This window comes from Diadema antillarum, unplaced genomic scaffold (genome assembly GCF_040938485.1).
Source record: "Diadema antillarum isolate AM-2024a unplaced genomic scaffold, OU_Dant_1.0 seq00000097_RagTag, whole genome shotgun sequence".
Classification (NCBI taxonomy): domain Eukaryota; kingdom Metazoa; phylum Echinodermata; class Echinoidea; order Diadematoida; family Diadematidae; genus Diadema; species Diadema antillarum.
The window spans coordinates 38,670-53,791 of record NW_027271186.1 but is presented as its reverse complement, the minus strand read 5'-3'; the positions used below and the strand labels follow the sequence as shown (position 1 = coordinate 53,791).

General features: G+C 39.4%; 1 protein-coding gene across 1 annotated transcript; it reads right to left on the bottom strand.

The window, feature by feature from the left end:
* Nucleotides 1-1,700: 1,700 nt before the first annotated feature.
* On the bottom strand, nucleotides 1,701-11,488 carry LOC139726734 (poly(A) RNA polymerase, mitochondrial-like). Its single transcript, XM_071637727.1, has 7 exons — nucleotides 11,354-11,488; nucleotides 10,297-10,545; nucleotides 7,949-8,176; nucleotides 6,498-6,709; nucleotides 5,419-5,642; nucleotides 4,545-4,643; nucleotides 1,701-2,533 (listed from the first exon to the last, which is right to left on the bottom strand). The coding sequence occupies exons 1-7, from the start codon at nucleotides 11,486-11,488 to the stop codon at nucleotides 2,079-2,081; spliced, it is 1,602 nt and encodes a 533-aa protein (XP_071493828.1). The 3' UTR covers nucleotides 1,701-2,078.
* Between the last annotated feature and the right edge of the window lie 3,634 nt (nucleotides 11,489-15,122).

Genomic DNA, 15,122 nt, shown 5'->3' with positions numbered 1-15,122 from the left:
GGCATCCATTAACCTTGAAGACCAATAATACTAGGCAGGATGAACCAATCCTACTACTGTATTATTTTGCTGCAGATATCATCACCTTGTCCACATTAAATGGATCACTCTGAATGTTGCTATGCAAAAACAGTTCAATTCATTAAATCTGCTCAGAATCAGCAAAGGAATACAAAGGACTGCCAATTTGAAACTTAAAGATTAACTTAATCTGTTAAAATGTGTTGCCAATTGGAGGATCCCTAAGGCAGGACAACAAATAGAGCTGCTCTGCTAGGAACAGTCAAGGCCTTTGCATATTAAACAAGATTTTACTATTTGTCCTGACTTGGATGAAAACAGCTAATCCATTTTTTTTTTTTAAGTAAAAAGAAAAAACAAGAATAAAAGGGCAGACATTACTGACCACTTGCTGTAGCCTTTGGCATGTAGCAACATTAACTGCAATATGTTATAAGCCAAAAGAAAAAAAAATGTATACACAGTGTATATATTTCAGTGTAATATGATTTAAAAATCAGTCTCTCGCTATTATAACTGATGAAATGTGATACAGAGACTGTCTATGCAAATAGAAATAGGACAGTGATTATGGAAGTATTCCGCATTTTGCACACGACCACATATCCATCATAACAAAGAATTAATGCTAACAGACTATACACAAAGTCAGTCTTGCGCATTTACATAATTCTACCCATGTGGTTGTAATGCCTCAAAAAATTTTGACATCTGGAAGGATGAGAAGAGTCTCATAGGGAATGATTTTTCAACTCAAATTTGATTAGCAATTTCAGCTGATGAACAATATTTCAAATGGTATCCTGTACACTTCTATGGAAGAAAACTGCTACACAAAAGATAGTTTGTGTAGCAGTGGTGTAAAAATGAATAGCATATTGCGATGTGATACCAGGAAAATTATTCCCTGTCTCATGAGCAATACTTTGAATCCCTGCTAACCATGGGCCACTACTTAAACCATAGCCTGCAGAGTCTCACCTTCATAATGCAGTGAAATTATATTAATCAAAACACAACATCATAATGCAGGAATGACTGTACATGCACTGGTGTGCACTTAGACCTTTATTCTTCTTTTTTTTTTGGGGGGGGGGGCGACACAGGACACATGCAGGTGGCAGTAGTTTTTTTTGTGTGTGTGTTCTTTTAGTTCACAAGCCACAACTGAATTGTGAAAGTCAACAACAACAAAAACAGCACTTACAGCATTCAAAAATATCTGGGCCTACGTGCCAACTGGACGTTGTCATATCACTTCCCCAGTCAGCACCTTTGATGGAACTAGCTCACCAGCAATCAGGATTTCGTCTTACTGCCAATGCTAGGAAGAAGCTTTTGCTGTCAGGCACTATTTGGTTAGTCTAAATGCAATGGAACTTGATAGTTTATTCTTCTGAAATCATATTTAGTTTTGGTTTTGTTCTGTTCTTATTATGCATGTCAACACAAAGCATGTTGGAGCCTATGCAGCAGAAAGTCTGATCACGTTTACCCAACAAAGTTTTGGTCAGTCAGGATTTCGTCTCACTGCCAATGGTAGAAAGAAGCTTTTTCTGTTGGATGCTGTTTGATTGATCTAAAATGCAATGAAGATTTACCAGCATGCATAGTTTAATCTTCTCAGAAATGTTATTATGCTGTGTTTTTGTTTTGTTTTTCATGATGCATGTTCCATACAAAGCAAGCCTATTCAGTAGTAAGTCCAGACATGTCTATCCTCCAAAGTCATGATTGTCATCTGGTAAAGAGATTTATCAGAACATATAGCGGAGTGGAATTTAGCATAGGTTGATGTGCAACATACTCTCAACTGTCTTTATGAGTTTTACCAGTGCAAAATTGACCATGCATGCCCATATATTGTTACTGTGCCACAGGAGCACCTTTGTTTATAAATCTCCTCTTGACAAACGTTGTAGTTTGGGCAGCGGAAGACAGGTTGGTTGCACACGTGACATTGGTAGCTCTTGAAGAAACAAATTTGTGATGAACATTACATTGTCGGTACCGATGTTCAAATCTTAGTTTGTGCCCAGTGCACAGTGACTGACTGGTCATCTTGGTCTATGTCCATTGTACAATGACCTGTGCCACCAGCTGTCCACATTGGGGTAAGTGGAATAGTCCCTTTTGCCAAGAGCCTTAAACATGGCACCGAGTTTCTTTTCCATGGCGGCAGACCGCTTCCGTCCTTTGCCGTGGACAGAGCCCACTAGAAGGACCCCCAGGCCCCAGGAGTGGACTCTGCTGCTGTCCCCATCGCACTGGTAGAACTCCAGCTGGTCCATGGTCTTGACGGCCTCACGAGACAGGCGACGCAGGCGGTCCACCAGGTTGCCCGTGACGTTCTTGCAGGTGTTCAATTCCAACTCCAGGGGGTTCTCAATGTAGAGGGGGAGGGCCTTTCCTGTGACTGGCTTTAGGTAGGTTGACCCATGGTGGACTGAGAGGGCGTACTTCTCAAAGGGGAAGGATGCACAAAAGTGGAAGAATTCTCTCAGCAGCTCCGCTTTGGTGAAAGGATAAGAGGGGAAAAAATTAAAAAGGGCAAGTTAATTTCATCCATCACACAAGTTCTTATATTCATTTGTGGGTGGGGATATATATATATATATATATATATATATATATATATATCGTCGCTGGGGTGACAAGACCTCGTATCTGCAATTTTGGTGAAAATTATTTTTTTGCATGTATGGTCAAATAATCGGTCAAGTGATGTCCTGTCCAAATCCTAGTTGTCTTACCCCAAAAATGAAGGCACCATGGCACGTCAAAGGAACGGGTTTCCCATTCGGTATAGTTCTTTGGCCGCCATGTTTTTTGGCTCTCCTGAACATTTGACATTTTGTAGATACGAGGTCTTGTCACCCCAGCGACGATATATATATATCTACTTCCCAGTATGTGCTCTTAATTCTCTATCTATTCTTATACTTAGTCATTCATTCTGTACGTATCTACAGATATGTTTGATAATAATCTATAATACTGAGATATTGGGTGATTTCAAGTTCGGTGCTAGTGTTAGTGCTAGTGCTAGCCCCCGAATAACAGCGTTAAATTGAGCTCCAACTTGCTTGCTAACTGTTCACCCTGTGATTAACGAGACGATACCGATCAAAATTACCGATCACCAGCACTAGGTGTTGGAATCCCAGCACCGCGAGCTCCGCGGGAATTGCGCGACAAAAAAAGTGATAGCGTGTGATTACAGTCAAATATTAAAAGATATAGCCAAAACTGCTTAGTTTTAGAGACATAGTGAGGAAAACAAATTAAAATGCCACAAATTTCATCCACTCCCCAAAATACAACTATCTTAATTTTGCTCCCAGGCTCAGATCTATAAAGCCATGTCGAGAGTGTTCGAGTACGTTACATGGGCGACCACTTTATTAGCATACACTTTGCACGTAAAACGTGCATCTATTATGGACGTGAATATGAGTCTCGCACGGCAACGCTAACATCAGCACCGAACTTGAAATGACGAAACTGATAATCCCTAGGGGCTAGTGTTAGTCAATGGGGAAAAGCACGTAAATCGCTAACACAAACGGCCGAGCTCGGTTCAGCAGACGACATTCAACACCGAGCCCAGCACCAGCAACCGAAAATACATCATAATTTTGAGGTCAACTCCCAACACCGACATGATTTCAAGTTCGGTTTTATCGCCAGTGCTACTAGTGCTGAGATAGCACTAGCACTAGCACTAGCACCGAACTTGAAATCACCCATTGCCTATTACAAACTGAACAATGTGCTATTCCTTAGTTGACCTGTTATGTGTCTGGCCAATTAGCTGAACTTGTACAGCTTTTTAATCAGCATTAGGTATTAAATCCCTCCAAACTTGACCAGGGTGAACAGTTAGCAAGCCCACTCAGGTGTAGCAAAGTGCTTCACTTTAACAAGAAGGCCATAGTGACAAAGAGGGATTAGGGGATTAGGTAATCTCTATTCATTGATAATTAGTTTCAAGACTGTGCCAGATGGCAGAGAAAGAAAGTGCTCCAGCCTGTGGCAAACAAAGCATAGTATGAAAGGGTTACGCAAAGGAATAGAACACTAAATTCTCAAAGAATCAAAACCTTGAACCTTGAAGTAGTAATCCCTTTCAGCAGTTCCTTGAAACTTTCCCGGGATGGTAGAAGTGTCGTGCGTCAGTGAGAGGTGACATGGTGAACAGGATAATTTTAAATGTCACTAATGTACGATAAAAGTGACGGTGCATAGTGCTAGTAAAAAAACATGCATCTTTTCTTAGAGCATGTGTGACCCAACAGGAGGCTGCATCAAAAGAGACATCACAATAAGGTATATTCATTAAAGGCACAATGCTATTGCATACACACTACAGATATCGCTCTTTTTCAATGTCACATGATTGACCTAATTTGTTAAATATATGTGTTAATCTATGTCTTTGGAAAGTACTATGTTTATCCTTGGGTGTAGAGAGGTATCTACTTGTATAAACCATCTGACAAAGTTGACAAGCCACTTCTTACTTGGAGTCTCTGTGTTCCTAGAGGCAGGTATGTGAGGTGCATTGGAGAAGACTAGCTCAACATCCTTCTCCTCCTCCTCCATGCCTTCGAGGACGGGCTCTGCAAGACCAAAGTGAACACCATTCAACAAGGACTTGATTTGAGAAGGTTCATGTTCTAGACTCTACCCTATTGACACTAAATTCTTTTAAGATTTTGTCCACAATACTTTTCCCAGCACAATGCCAAAAAGCCAAAAAGATTTGGCTCACAAAAGCACATTCTATGCTGCTCCCTAGTATTCAGATTAGAATGTGGGGGCTTCAGGAGCCAGGGGTGCACTACCCACAATAGAAATGAAATGGAATTACTGACAACTGTGTCACAAATATGAGAAAATTAGTGTAGGTATCCACTCCACTTCAATGTTTCAATATTTGGCTCTTTACTACTTTGGATTTTTCTATGACCACAGACTAAGAATATCTTCAGATGGGCAGAGTTCCCCTTTCTCACAGCCATTTTGTAACTTTAAATAGTTCAGAAGAGATTTACAGCCTCATGACAACTTCCCTTTCCTGTAAAATCATCCAAAGCAAAGATCTACCACCATAAATCCCTTCCAGGATAAGAATTCCCATGGCTAATGACCAAACCCAATTACCAAATAGGTTAATAAATCTCTGAAGCAATTGTCTCCAGGTATAATGCCCTTCAGTTACCCTTTGTGCAGCTGGTTGTGCGGGGGGGGGGGGGGGGGGGGATTGCTCAAGTTTTGGGGCATAGTCTAAGCCTTGCTGGCTTACAAAAAGAAAGAAAAATCACACTGGACTGATATTCATTTCCTCAAAGTCTATGCTGTGGTGTTGGCAAAGACATGGTTTCACTAACTTACCAAACAGGGCAATTTTACTGAGAGCTGGGAGTACAGGCTCTGGCCGTGTTTGTAGGAAGAAGAGAACGAGTAGTGTCAGTGGGTAGTTAGTGATCCAATACCCTGGGTTGCTGTGGGTTATACCATTCAGTCTCGCCCAGTGACGCACCATGAACACCAGAGGGCGCACTCGTGGATCCAGGCGGCCGTATATGTAGAGCATTTCAGAGCTCTTCAAAGCTATCCTAAGGTGAATCAAGATTACATAGGAAGAAATCATTTTCACTGATGGTCCCTTTGAAAAATCCTAGAACATTTCTTTTTTTTTTTTTTTTTTTTGGTAATGTATGGACTGTCTATGGTTAAATCTAAATTTTGAAAAAAAAAAATAAATAGTGAACAAATATGTGAAAGCTAGCAAGATGAAATATACATTCTGTATGAAATCCAACATCTGTTATCCACCCATGTCAGAACCGGCACCCATCCAGATAAGCCATCTGGCCGGATATGGGAAAAACAACATTTATGCACATGTTCAATCCCATGTAACTACAAACAGAGTGGTAGCTTGGCAGGTAGTGTACACCGCAACAAGGATGAAATCTACGATAGCCTACTTATAATTACAGTCCACTTTTATAGAAATTGAAAATTCTAATGTTATATTCACATGTTTCCATTGGGAATATACTAGGAAAATTGTGTGAGATTGGTAGGAGTTTTAATCGAGTTGAAATCCTTTTTTTTTCATCCTTCACGGCATGAACGCATCCAGATGAAAGAGAAGTCTAGATAAGAGACGGCTGGATAGTCAAGGTCAGAATGTAATTATAGGGATATAAGTCAATAAATTGAAAAAGAATAGATTGTTTAATATTGCAACATATTGTACCAATGCTTTTGCAACATTATGCTGATCAGAAAAGAAACAAAAACAAAACAAAACAAAAAGGAAGCAAATTGATTTTCTTTTATACCTTCCAAAATTTGTATTAAACAAACTAAGAAGCAGAACCTTTCCTTGCCTGACATGGATTTCTTGAGAAACTTTATAGTAACAGGATTGTTCAGTCATGGACACAAGATTGACCACTGACCTGTTATCCCCAGTAAGGTCACAGGCCAGCCCCGTGGCCTGGTGCTTGAACTTGACCAGAGGACATCTGGCACGGAGTATCCTTGTGACAAAACTACACTGTGGGACATGTCTCTCCAGAAACTCTGCCAACGTGAAGAGGGTGGACTGAGTGGCAGCACGCTCGCTGTGAGCTGACTGCCTGTCGTAGCTGAGCTTGTATGTATTCCTGCCCTGTCGTGGAAATGTGTGAGGAGAGAAGTGCATGAAAAAAGGCTGTTTGATTGATGACAGGGAGATGATTGGTTATTTGTACAAGACATTGCAAGCATTGCAACTTATTGACAATTGCCCTACATCGACATAAATAAAGCACTGAATTGATCAGGAGGTCGTAGGTTCGAATCCTGCTGGAGTACGTATGGCCACAATTTCTTTTATCATGGCTACCCAAATGCTGATCAATTCAATGCTTATTTACGTTGATGCAGGGCAATGCGAATTTGATGGCTACCTGTTCACATGCAACTTTTTGGGTATGCTGTAAAAGCTTTTAATGGCAGTGATTCCATCTGGTTTATATGGAAAAGATGTTTTGAAAACCTGGGTCAGAATGTGTTTCCCATCTGCAAGGACTAAGTAATTCTTTTTTTGGATGACACCTTTCAACACAAATGCTACTCCCAGAGACAGGCTGAGCTCATCTTGACCGCAGTGACAGCCTTCAGCTCAGGGTCAGTGCAACACACACTCTCTCTTTTAAACCCCAGAACATTATTATTATTTTTTTTTAAATTTTATTTTGATTTAGATAATGATATATTTTATTATTATTTTCATCATTATTATCATCACCAATATCATCATTATTATTATTATCATTATCAATATCATTATCATTATCATTATTATTATCATCATCATCATCATCATCATCAATATCATCATTATTATCATTATTATTATCATTATCATTATCATTATCATTATCATCATCACCATCATCATCAATCATCATCATCATCATTATTATTATTATTATCATTATGATTATTATTATTACTGTGTTTGTCAGCTGATGAAACCAGTAAGAGGCACCAGAAATGCAAACTGGACCCCCCCCCCCCCCCACCCCCTCCTTACTTTGAAAAATATGGCGCTGGCCCTGTAGATTCCTGGAACCTTTGAAGTTCTAGAACCCAAAGTCCACTTCCATTACTCATCACTGGAATGGCTACATCACTTGTATACTTATGGAAGCATGATAGAGTTGTCACCTTATGTTTGCTCACTGAGCTTATAACATATGTTTGTCTTAAAAAAAAACCCCAAAAACCAAAAAACAAAGTGATATGAGGTCAAAACTCAGACAGAAATCTCATGTCTGAGGGTATGAATCCCTCTGCACCTGATAAAGGCGGTTGCCGTCAAAGGGTTAAAGACCATAATTAAACTGAACTGCTGATAGGTTACCTGTTTCTGTGGAACGACACCCTGTGCCGTACCCCTGTCAAGGTACATGTCCACATCACAGCTCCGCTTGCCGAAGCCATTGACAGACGAACCGAACGGATGCAGCGTCGCGTCCGGAAGGATGCGCTGGAAAGCCTCCTCCATCAGGGAGCAGGCCAGGAACCGGAGCCTGGTCTCGGCATCTCTCAGCTCCTGATTACGGACAAGCAACTCCAACTGCTCATCCACCTGATTTGACAGCGGTATTATAGGAGGTATTCATGCAGAAGTAGTCGAAGTTAGTTCGGTCACCAAATGTGCACGGAATCATACATCTTGCAAAACATGTAATTTCTTCAATATGATGTTGTTTCATCACCAAGCTGGATCTCATAGTGCATCAATGACACATATTTCATGAGCTTAACATCTAAATTTCTTGATACATACAAAAACAAAGAATACGAGAAAAACTTATTTTGTTTTATTTCTATATACTTACTTTGCCAAAAACATATACTTACTTTGCCAATAACGGCTGTCAGAAATCAATGACTGAAGTAAAATACTGCGATTCTCCTAGCTCGTCACTGACACATAATTTACATATTTGTGCACCTGTATGAATCTTTGGTGGTGTTTTGATTGGAATGTTATATATCGAGTCTGTAATTATCACTTGTTATAAATCGATAATGTATTCCAGAGAGTATAACCATTTTCTCCGACTTTAAAAAAAACTAGAAATGTCGCTAAGGCGACTGGTATGCCTCCGCCATAATGCATGATTCTCCTAATAGGTCTATAGTAAATGTGGACAATGTGTGATTACATTTTCACAAAATTGGCAAAATATTAAAATGACAAGTTTGTCACAAATGTGTTGAATGTTCACTTTCCTTGACCTAGGTTTAATTGGATGAATAGGACAGCATTTATTTGGGGATTTAAGGACTTTAACTTGACTTTGACCCATTCATAAATTTATGCATTGAGTAATTTTCAAGGTATGGAGAATAAGTGCAATTTCTGTATTGAAAAGTACATTGTTACCATTTTCATCTGGCCTTTGACCCTAAAATGCATAGGATAATCACTGTCAGGCAGTCAGGCAGAAAATGCATAAATATGTAGTAAGTTTCAAGATAACTTGAGCCACTTCCAAGATATGGAGGAAAAAGTTAGTTCAGCACTTTCCATTGATCTTTGACCTTTTGACCTTTTAGGCAAATAAAAAAAGAAAAAAAAAAGAAAGTTTCCAGAGAATCTCTATTAGGTTATACATGCATACACCAAGTGTAAAAAAAATCCTGCTGGCATTGCATAAATATAAGGGAAATAGTAAAATTTTGAAGTGTTGCCCTTGACCTTTGAGCCCTGACCTTTGACCCCATGAACCCTAATTCTCTAGATAATCACTGCCAGTCAGTACATGTATATATACTATGTTCCATGAAGATACCTTGAACAATTTCCAAGGTACGGAGAAAAACGTAAAGTCTTAATATTTTTACTTGACCTTTGACTTCATGACCCCAAACTTTCACCAGAGAATCTTAATTGGGTAATACATGTATACACTAAGTTTCAAGAAAATATCTTCAGGCATTGCATAGATATGGTGGAAATAGTGACATTTTACGTATTTGACCTTGACCTTTTGACCTTTGACCTTGAGCATGTGCACCCAAAAGTTGATAGGCACAACTTCACCCCCTAATACACATACATGCCAAGTTTCATTAGGATACCTCAAAAGGTTTTTTAGTTACGCTGTCCACAAAATTCATTACGGACGGACGGATGGACGGACGGAAGGACGGACGGACAACCTGAAAACATAATGCCTCCGGCACCACTTCGTGGCGGAGGCATAAAAAAAAAGACTTACAAAATAACCTACAAATTTTCAAAACATAGTCTACATCAAAAGGAAGATGTTGCTGTTGGGTTGAAAACCCAGGGCATTAAAGATTAGAATGCTCCACATGGTTAACACAAAAATTGCCATAATGTTTACATAAGAGGAGATAAAAATGAAATACAACATTGGATACTTATGTCAGAAAGTGAACAATGATGTACTGCAGATGTCTGACAAACAATAAAAAGTGAAAGTTAATTAATTCTTGTATCTACTTGTTTTTATTGCAACTGATTGACAAATTGCCCTACATTGATGTAAATAAGCACCAATTAATCAGTGTTTTAGGAGTAGTCAATTTAAAAAAAAAATTCCATACCAATACTTTTTTTTAATCAATGCTACTGCTAACACATTGATTAATCGGTGCTAATTTAGATTGATGTAGGGCAATTTGTCACTCAGTTTCTATGTAGTGAAAGCTGTATGTGCAACCTGTACTTACAGTCTTTGCCTGGGCAATGGAGAAGAGGAGCTCGGAGCTGTTCAGGTCTTTATTCAAGATGGTTGGTTCTTCCTTGACTCCTAGCGTCTTCTCCCTCTGCTTTAGCGGTCGGGAAAAGCTGAGGAACCTCGTCTCCGCCACCTCCTTGCTGTGTTGACTGCCAGGCCTGCCATCTGAGTTGTGGGCTTTCTGGCTGATTTGCTGAACAGTGTCTGGGCTGCTAAACTCCACCACAACATAATGAGCTTGCTGGCAAAGGAAAGTAGATATGAACAGAGTATTGACAACTGTAACAAAAGAAAGAATCGCGATATAGTTCAATACAAAATAAAGAATTTTCAGGCTACAACAACCTAACAGTGCACTTATACATATTTCAGAACAGTCAGCATAGTCTGTGTACATGTACCAGTTCCCTAGTATAGTATTTCTCCCTTTTTTTTTATTTGTTTGTGACCTGTCACTTATTTCATGTGGTTGTTTCCTTAGCACGAAACCCTGTTGTCCACATTATAGACACATCGAAGAATGGAGTTGGTATGTGCCCTACATATCTCCCTACAAAGGAAGTTACCCATTCATGCACACTATATATCAAAATATAATTTGCTTTGATGCCTTTTCATAAGGAATTGAGAGTCACTAAAAATATCATCATCACAGTCATGTGGTCAACACTGCTGTTTTGAATGGCCCAAACATGTAGGATGCCACAGCAGATGTAAACAACAGATTCAGATCATCATGTAGTTACTTTCTTTCAATCTACTTGTACTGCTGATTTTTACATCGTAAGACAAAATTGAATTAAGAAAGGCTGAATTCCCCACACCCCCCCCAAAAAAAAGACAACCAAATCAGCAAATATATGTAAAAAAAAACCAAACAAACAAACATGCGTAACCTCATCTATAGCTCATCCTTCTCATACTACGCCAATCCATTCTTAACCTGTTGAGGATGGACTGATTTTGCTACTACACGCATTTCTCATAGACACCTGCCGAGTATACTTGGGACTAGTCCTCAACGGGTTAGTGGCTGGCACACTTCTCACCTTCTGGAAGTATGTAAAGTAGTGTTTGACTCTTCCCTGACTGTTGCAATACTGCAGAAGGCTATCCAAGGGTGTGTCCTTGGAGAGACGGACCAGAAGACTCCTGGAGGCTTGGTGCTTTCTGGATTGCGTCATGTCATGGAAGACAGTGGCGAAGGAGCCCGAAGAACCTGAAGTACATGTAGCAAAATTTGACATTCAAATCTATACTAGTGAACATATTACATCAGTGCTATTTTGTACAAGGGACACAATGAAGTATCTTAACTGAAACTCAGATGTCCATCTGAATAATGAATATTAATCTTGGCGTCACATGATTATGCCTATAGTCATGTTGTAAACATCCATATTGAGCTAGTTTTGCAAGGGGAAGGCAGTAAAGCTTAAAAGTGCAATTTCACATCATTTTCCTTTTGGCATGCAAGAGAGTAAAAAAGAAAAAGAAAAATAAAGATATGTAGATTCAGATACCGGTACTTACCTTTAATTCTACTGAACCAGCTGTATTTTCCTAGGGCAGTACATTCTACATTGACCTCAAACCATAGCTATACTAGATCTCTTCTTTGTCAAGAAATGCCCTCTGCAAGCTGTTATCCCAACTCCCCCCCCCCCCCCCCCCCGTGAAAGATTTTATCGGAGATTTTAGTCCTTACACACTTTGTATCGTAGTACAACTTACACAGCGCATGCGCTAACAGCCTTGCTGTCTATCGGGTATGGATAAAACATAGCACATATTATAATACACAATGTATGCATGTGGAAAAAAAAAAGCAGGACGGCTTGCTGAGAACTGAAATTAATATTCATTCGCGCATGCTCAGATCATTTTTCTTACGTGATATGTTCAAAATGGTGAACCGCATCTCGAGTGGGGATCCCGGAGATGGTCCCAAAGATGATGACGATTAATCTTGTTTTCGCACATCGCATGCGCACAAATTTCAAATCCATTGACCGGACAAGATGTCTGTGTGCGCATGCGGTGGCCGTCAATTCAGTGTAGCTCTCCCAGGTTCCTCTGGACAGAGTCACATTAAGTCATCAATTTGAGTCACATTAAGTCATCAATTTGATCATAAAGGGACTTTTGGCAGAACCAAACGTTGCCCAAAGCCTGTTGTCAATACTTCCTTCAACTTCACTGGTAAGTCTTCAAATTGAAGAAATTTTTCGATTTTAAGTTGATATTCATCCGCGATACTACCCTGTCATGATCCTGAATGCTACAGTCCGCAGCCCCATTACGCTATGCGTCTGGGGCTGCTGGTCGCAGTTAGGCATACCCATGCTCTAGCACTTGTGTACAGTGACAAGTACAAGGCTGTGTATAAAAACTAGCGTAGCCAGCATTAGTAAATACAAGTAAACGTAGACCTAGGCCTACTTAATTTTACTAACAAATGTTAGAAATCTAACAAAAGTTAAACCCTAGCTTACACGCGCGTGCAGCAGGAGGAGCGAAACTGCATTTATATCACTTACAATACAAGGTCACGCCTTTAGAAACTAAATTTAAAGGGTGTGTACAGTTCTGGTTGAGGTGAGGATTTAGCTTTAAGTCCTTGAACGGTTTGCGAGATATTCAGAAACCACTCTATAGATATCAAAGAGCATGCAATTCTATGGAGTATCAAAAGTTATGGCCAAGTTTATTCGATGAAAATAGGTTTTGAAATGGCCGAGATATCCAAAAACAAGGTGAAACAAAGAGATCCTAATAGAAAGCGTGGCCTGTCGCCTTTTATTATTATCAGTCAAATCACTTTTTTGGATATCTCACTATTCTCAGCCATTTGAAAACCAATTTCCATCAAACAAATGTTGAATCCTTCCTAAAATTACATGCTCTTTCATATAAAATTATTTCATAAGAGGTTTCTCATATCTCACTTAGGAATGTTCAAAACATGAATCCCCACCTCAACTAGTATGGAGGTGTATCCTATTACCGAACAATTTTTGTTTTATTGCTCCAAACGGGCAACATTATGCAATAATTCAGCCAAAAATATCCTTATTGATAACTGACATGCTGATGACTTTAGCTGTAATGAAAATACTTGAAAAATAAGCCAACTTCTAGAAAAAATCTGTATTTCAAATGACCCTTCCACAAAAGTTGTCTCTTTTTACCGATGCAAATCGTATTGTATTACCGAACGTGCGCCCTCTGTATGGGGAAAATTGTACATTGTATTTTCGGTCAATGTTTATTAACGCAGGACAACGAACATCGAAATTTTAGCAATTATTACGTAAATTTGAGGTAAATTACGTTTTGTTTTGTTGTTTTTTTGCTGCAGTTTAGCAATTTTCGGCACTGGCTTCACCTGTCAGATAACAGCGCGTACGCAATGAATGCGTATTCGAGTTGTTGTACGCGCTCCATTGGCAAAGTACGCGTTCGGTAATAGGATACCTTTCAGTAATAGGATACCTGACTATACTGCTGTACAGTCCCTATTAGCGCGCCGCGTGCAATGGAATGCCATTATTGCAATGCCAATGCCATGGTGTGCCTGTGAGAGTTGGATGAGAATCAGGAGAATTAAAATTATCATTAAACTTTACCATTGTTCTTGCTAGTTTTACTTGATAACAAACTTCTTGTGCCTGTGTCTCCGGATGATGAATAGCATTTCCGGGCATTATAGAAGCTACGGCCATTATATAAATACAGCGTACGTCTTCGATTGTTAAACGATGCACGTGAGAGTCTCCACCACCACATTTTTGCCATGGGCGCAGCCATTTTGCCAGAGACTGTACGATACTGGAACGTAGGTGGCGATATATTTTTTTACAGATGACGAGCAGCGCTAGCCAGCCGACATAGAACTCTTACACAAGAGTTCTGTGGCCGACACCACCGCGTGCACGTGCGCGACCGTGTGATCGTGGTGACGATCGACCGAAACTGGAAAAACGAGACAAAACAAAACAACCCCCCCCCCCAAAAAAAGGCACTTGACCTTTGCAGCAGGGGAGCCACCTCCGCTATTCACCTCAAAACCCATCTCGCAATATAAAAGAAAGCTACTTTTTACCATTGGAAGCAGTACATGTTTATATACAAAAATATTTATTTATATTTATATAGGTCAGATGTGTCACAAAACATACAGATTTTGCAATGAAGCCTAAAATATAAAGAGATAGACCTACATGTATCACTATTGTTTTCAAGAAACCATAACTGTAGACGGTTTATTCTAGGTACAATTTCAAGACCATTATAGTGTTCAAATTTTGTATATTCAACTTTTTACATGGGTTGTTTTTATCCCTAACTCACATTTTGAAACTATTTTGAAGAACTAAAAACGAGTTTTTGTTTCATCTGCAAATAGTAAAAAGTGGCTTTGATATAGAAGCCAAACATGATATGTGAAGGGGCCCCGGAGAGGAGGGGGCTAGAAACTTAGATAGATATGAACAGACAGAGACGATAAACAGATTGATTTTGTTTGTTTGTTAATTTGTTTGTTTGTTTGTTAGTTTGTTTTGGTTTTGTTTTGTTTTGTTTGTTTTTTTGGCAGTATAGCCAGAAGAAGAATCTTATACATTGTATTTTGTCATGTAATTGTACAGTTATGCGATATTGGATCACTTCGATATGAGTTACTCTCTTTGCAAATACATCACAAAACCAACAACCACTCCATTAAACTTACTCTTATAGCTATAATGACTCATCAAAATTTTATGTCCCTAAACCAACTGACACACTACATAGAAAGTAGCATATCGATGTACTTAC

What these genes read in the sequence shown, in the direction of transcription:
- LOC139726734 (XM_071637727.1), bottom strand. Translation starts at nt 11,488, where the DNA reads ATGACGCAATCCAGAAAGCACCAAGCCTCCAGGAGTCTTCTGGTCCGT. An exon ending in CCATTGCCCAGGCAAAGACT is followed by an intron (nt 8,177 to 10,296) that starts GTAAGTACAGGT and finishes CTGTCAAATCAG; the next exon opens with GTGGATGAGCAGTTGGAGTT. An exon ending in GTGTCGTTCCACAGAAACAG is followed by an intron (nt 6,710 to 7,948) that starts GTAACCTATCAG and finishes TTTCCACGACAG; the next exon opens with GGCAGGAATACATACAAGCT.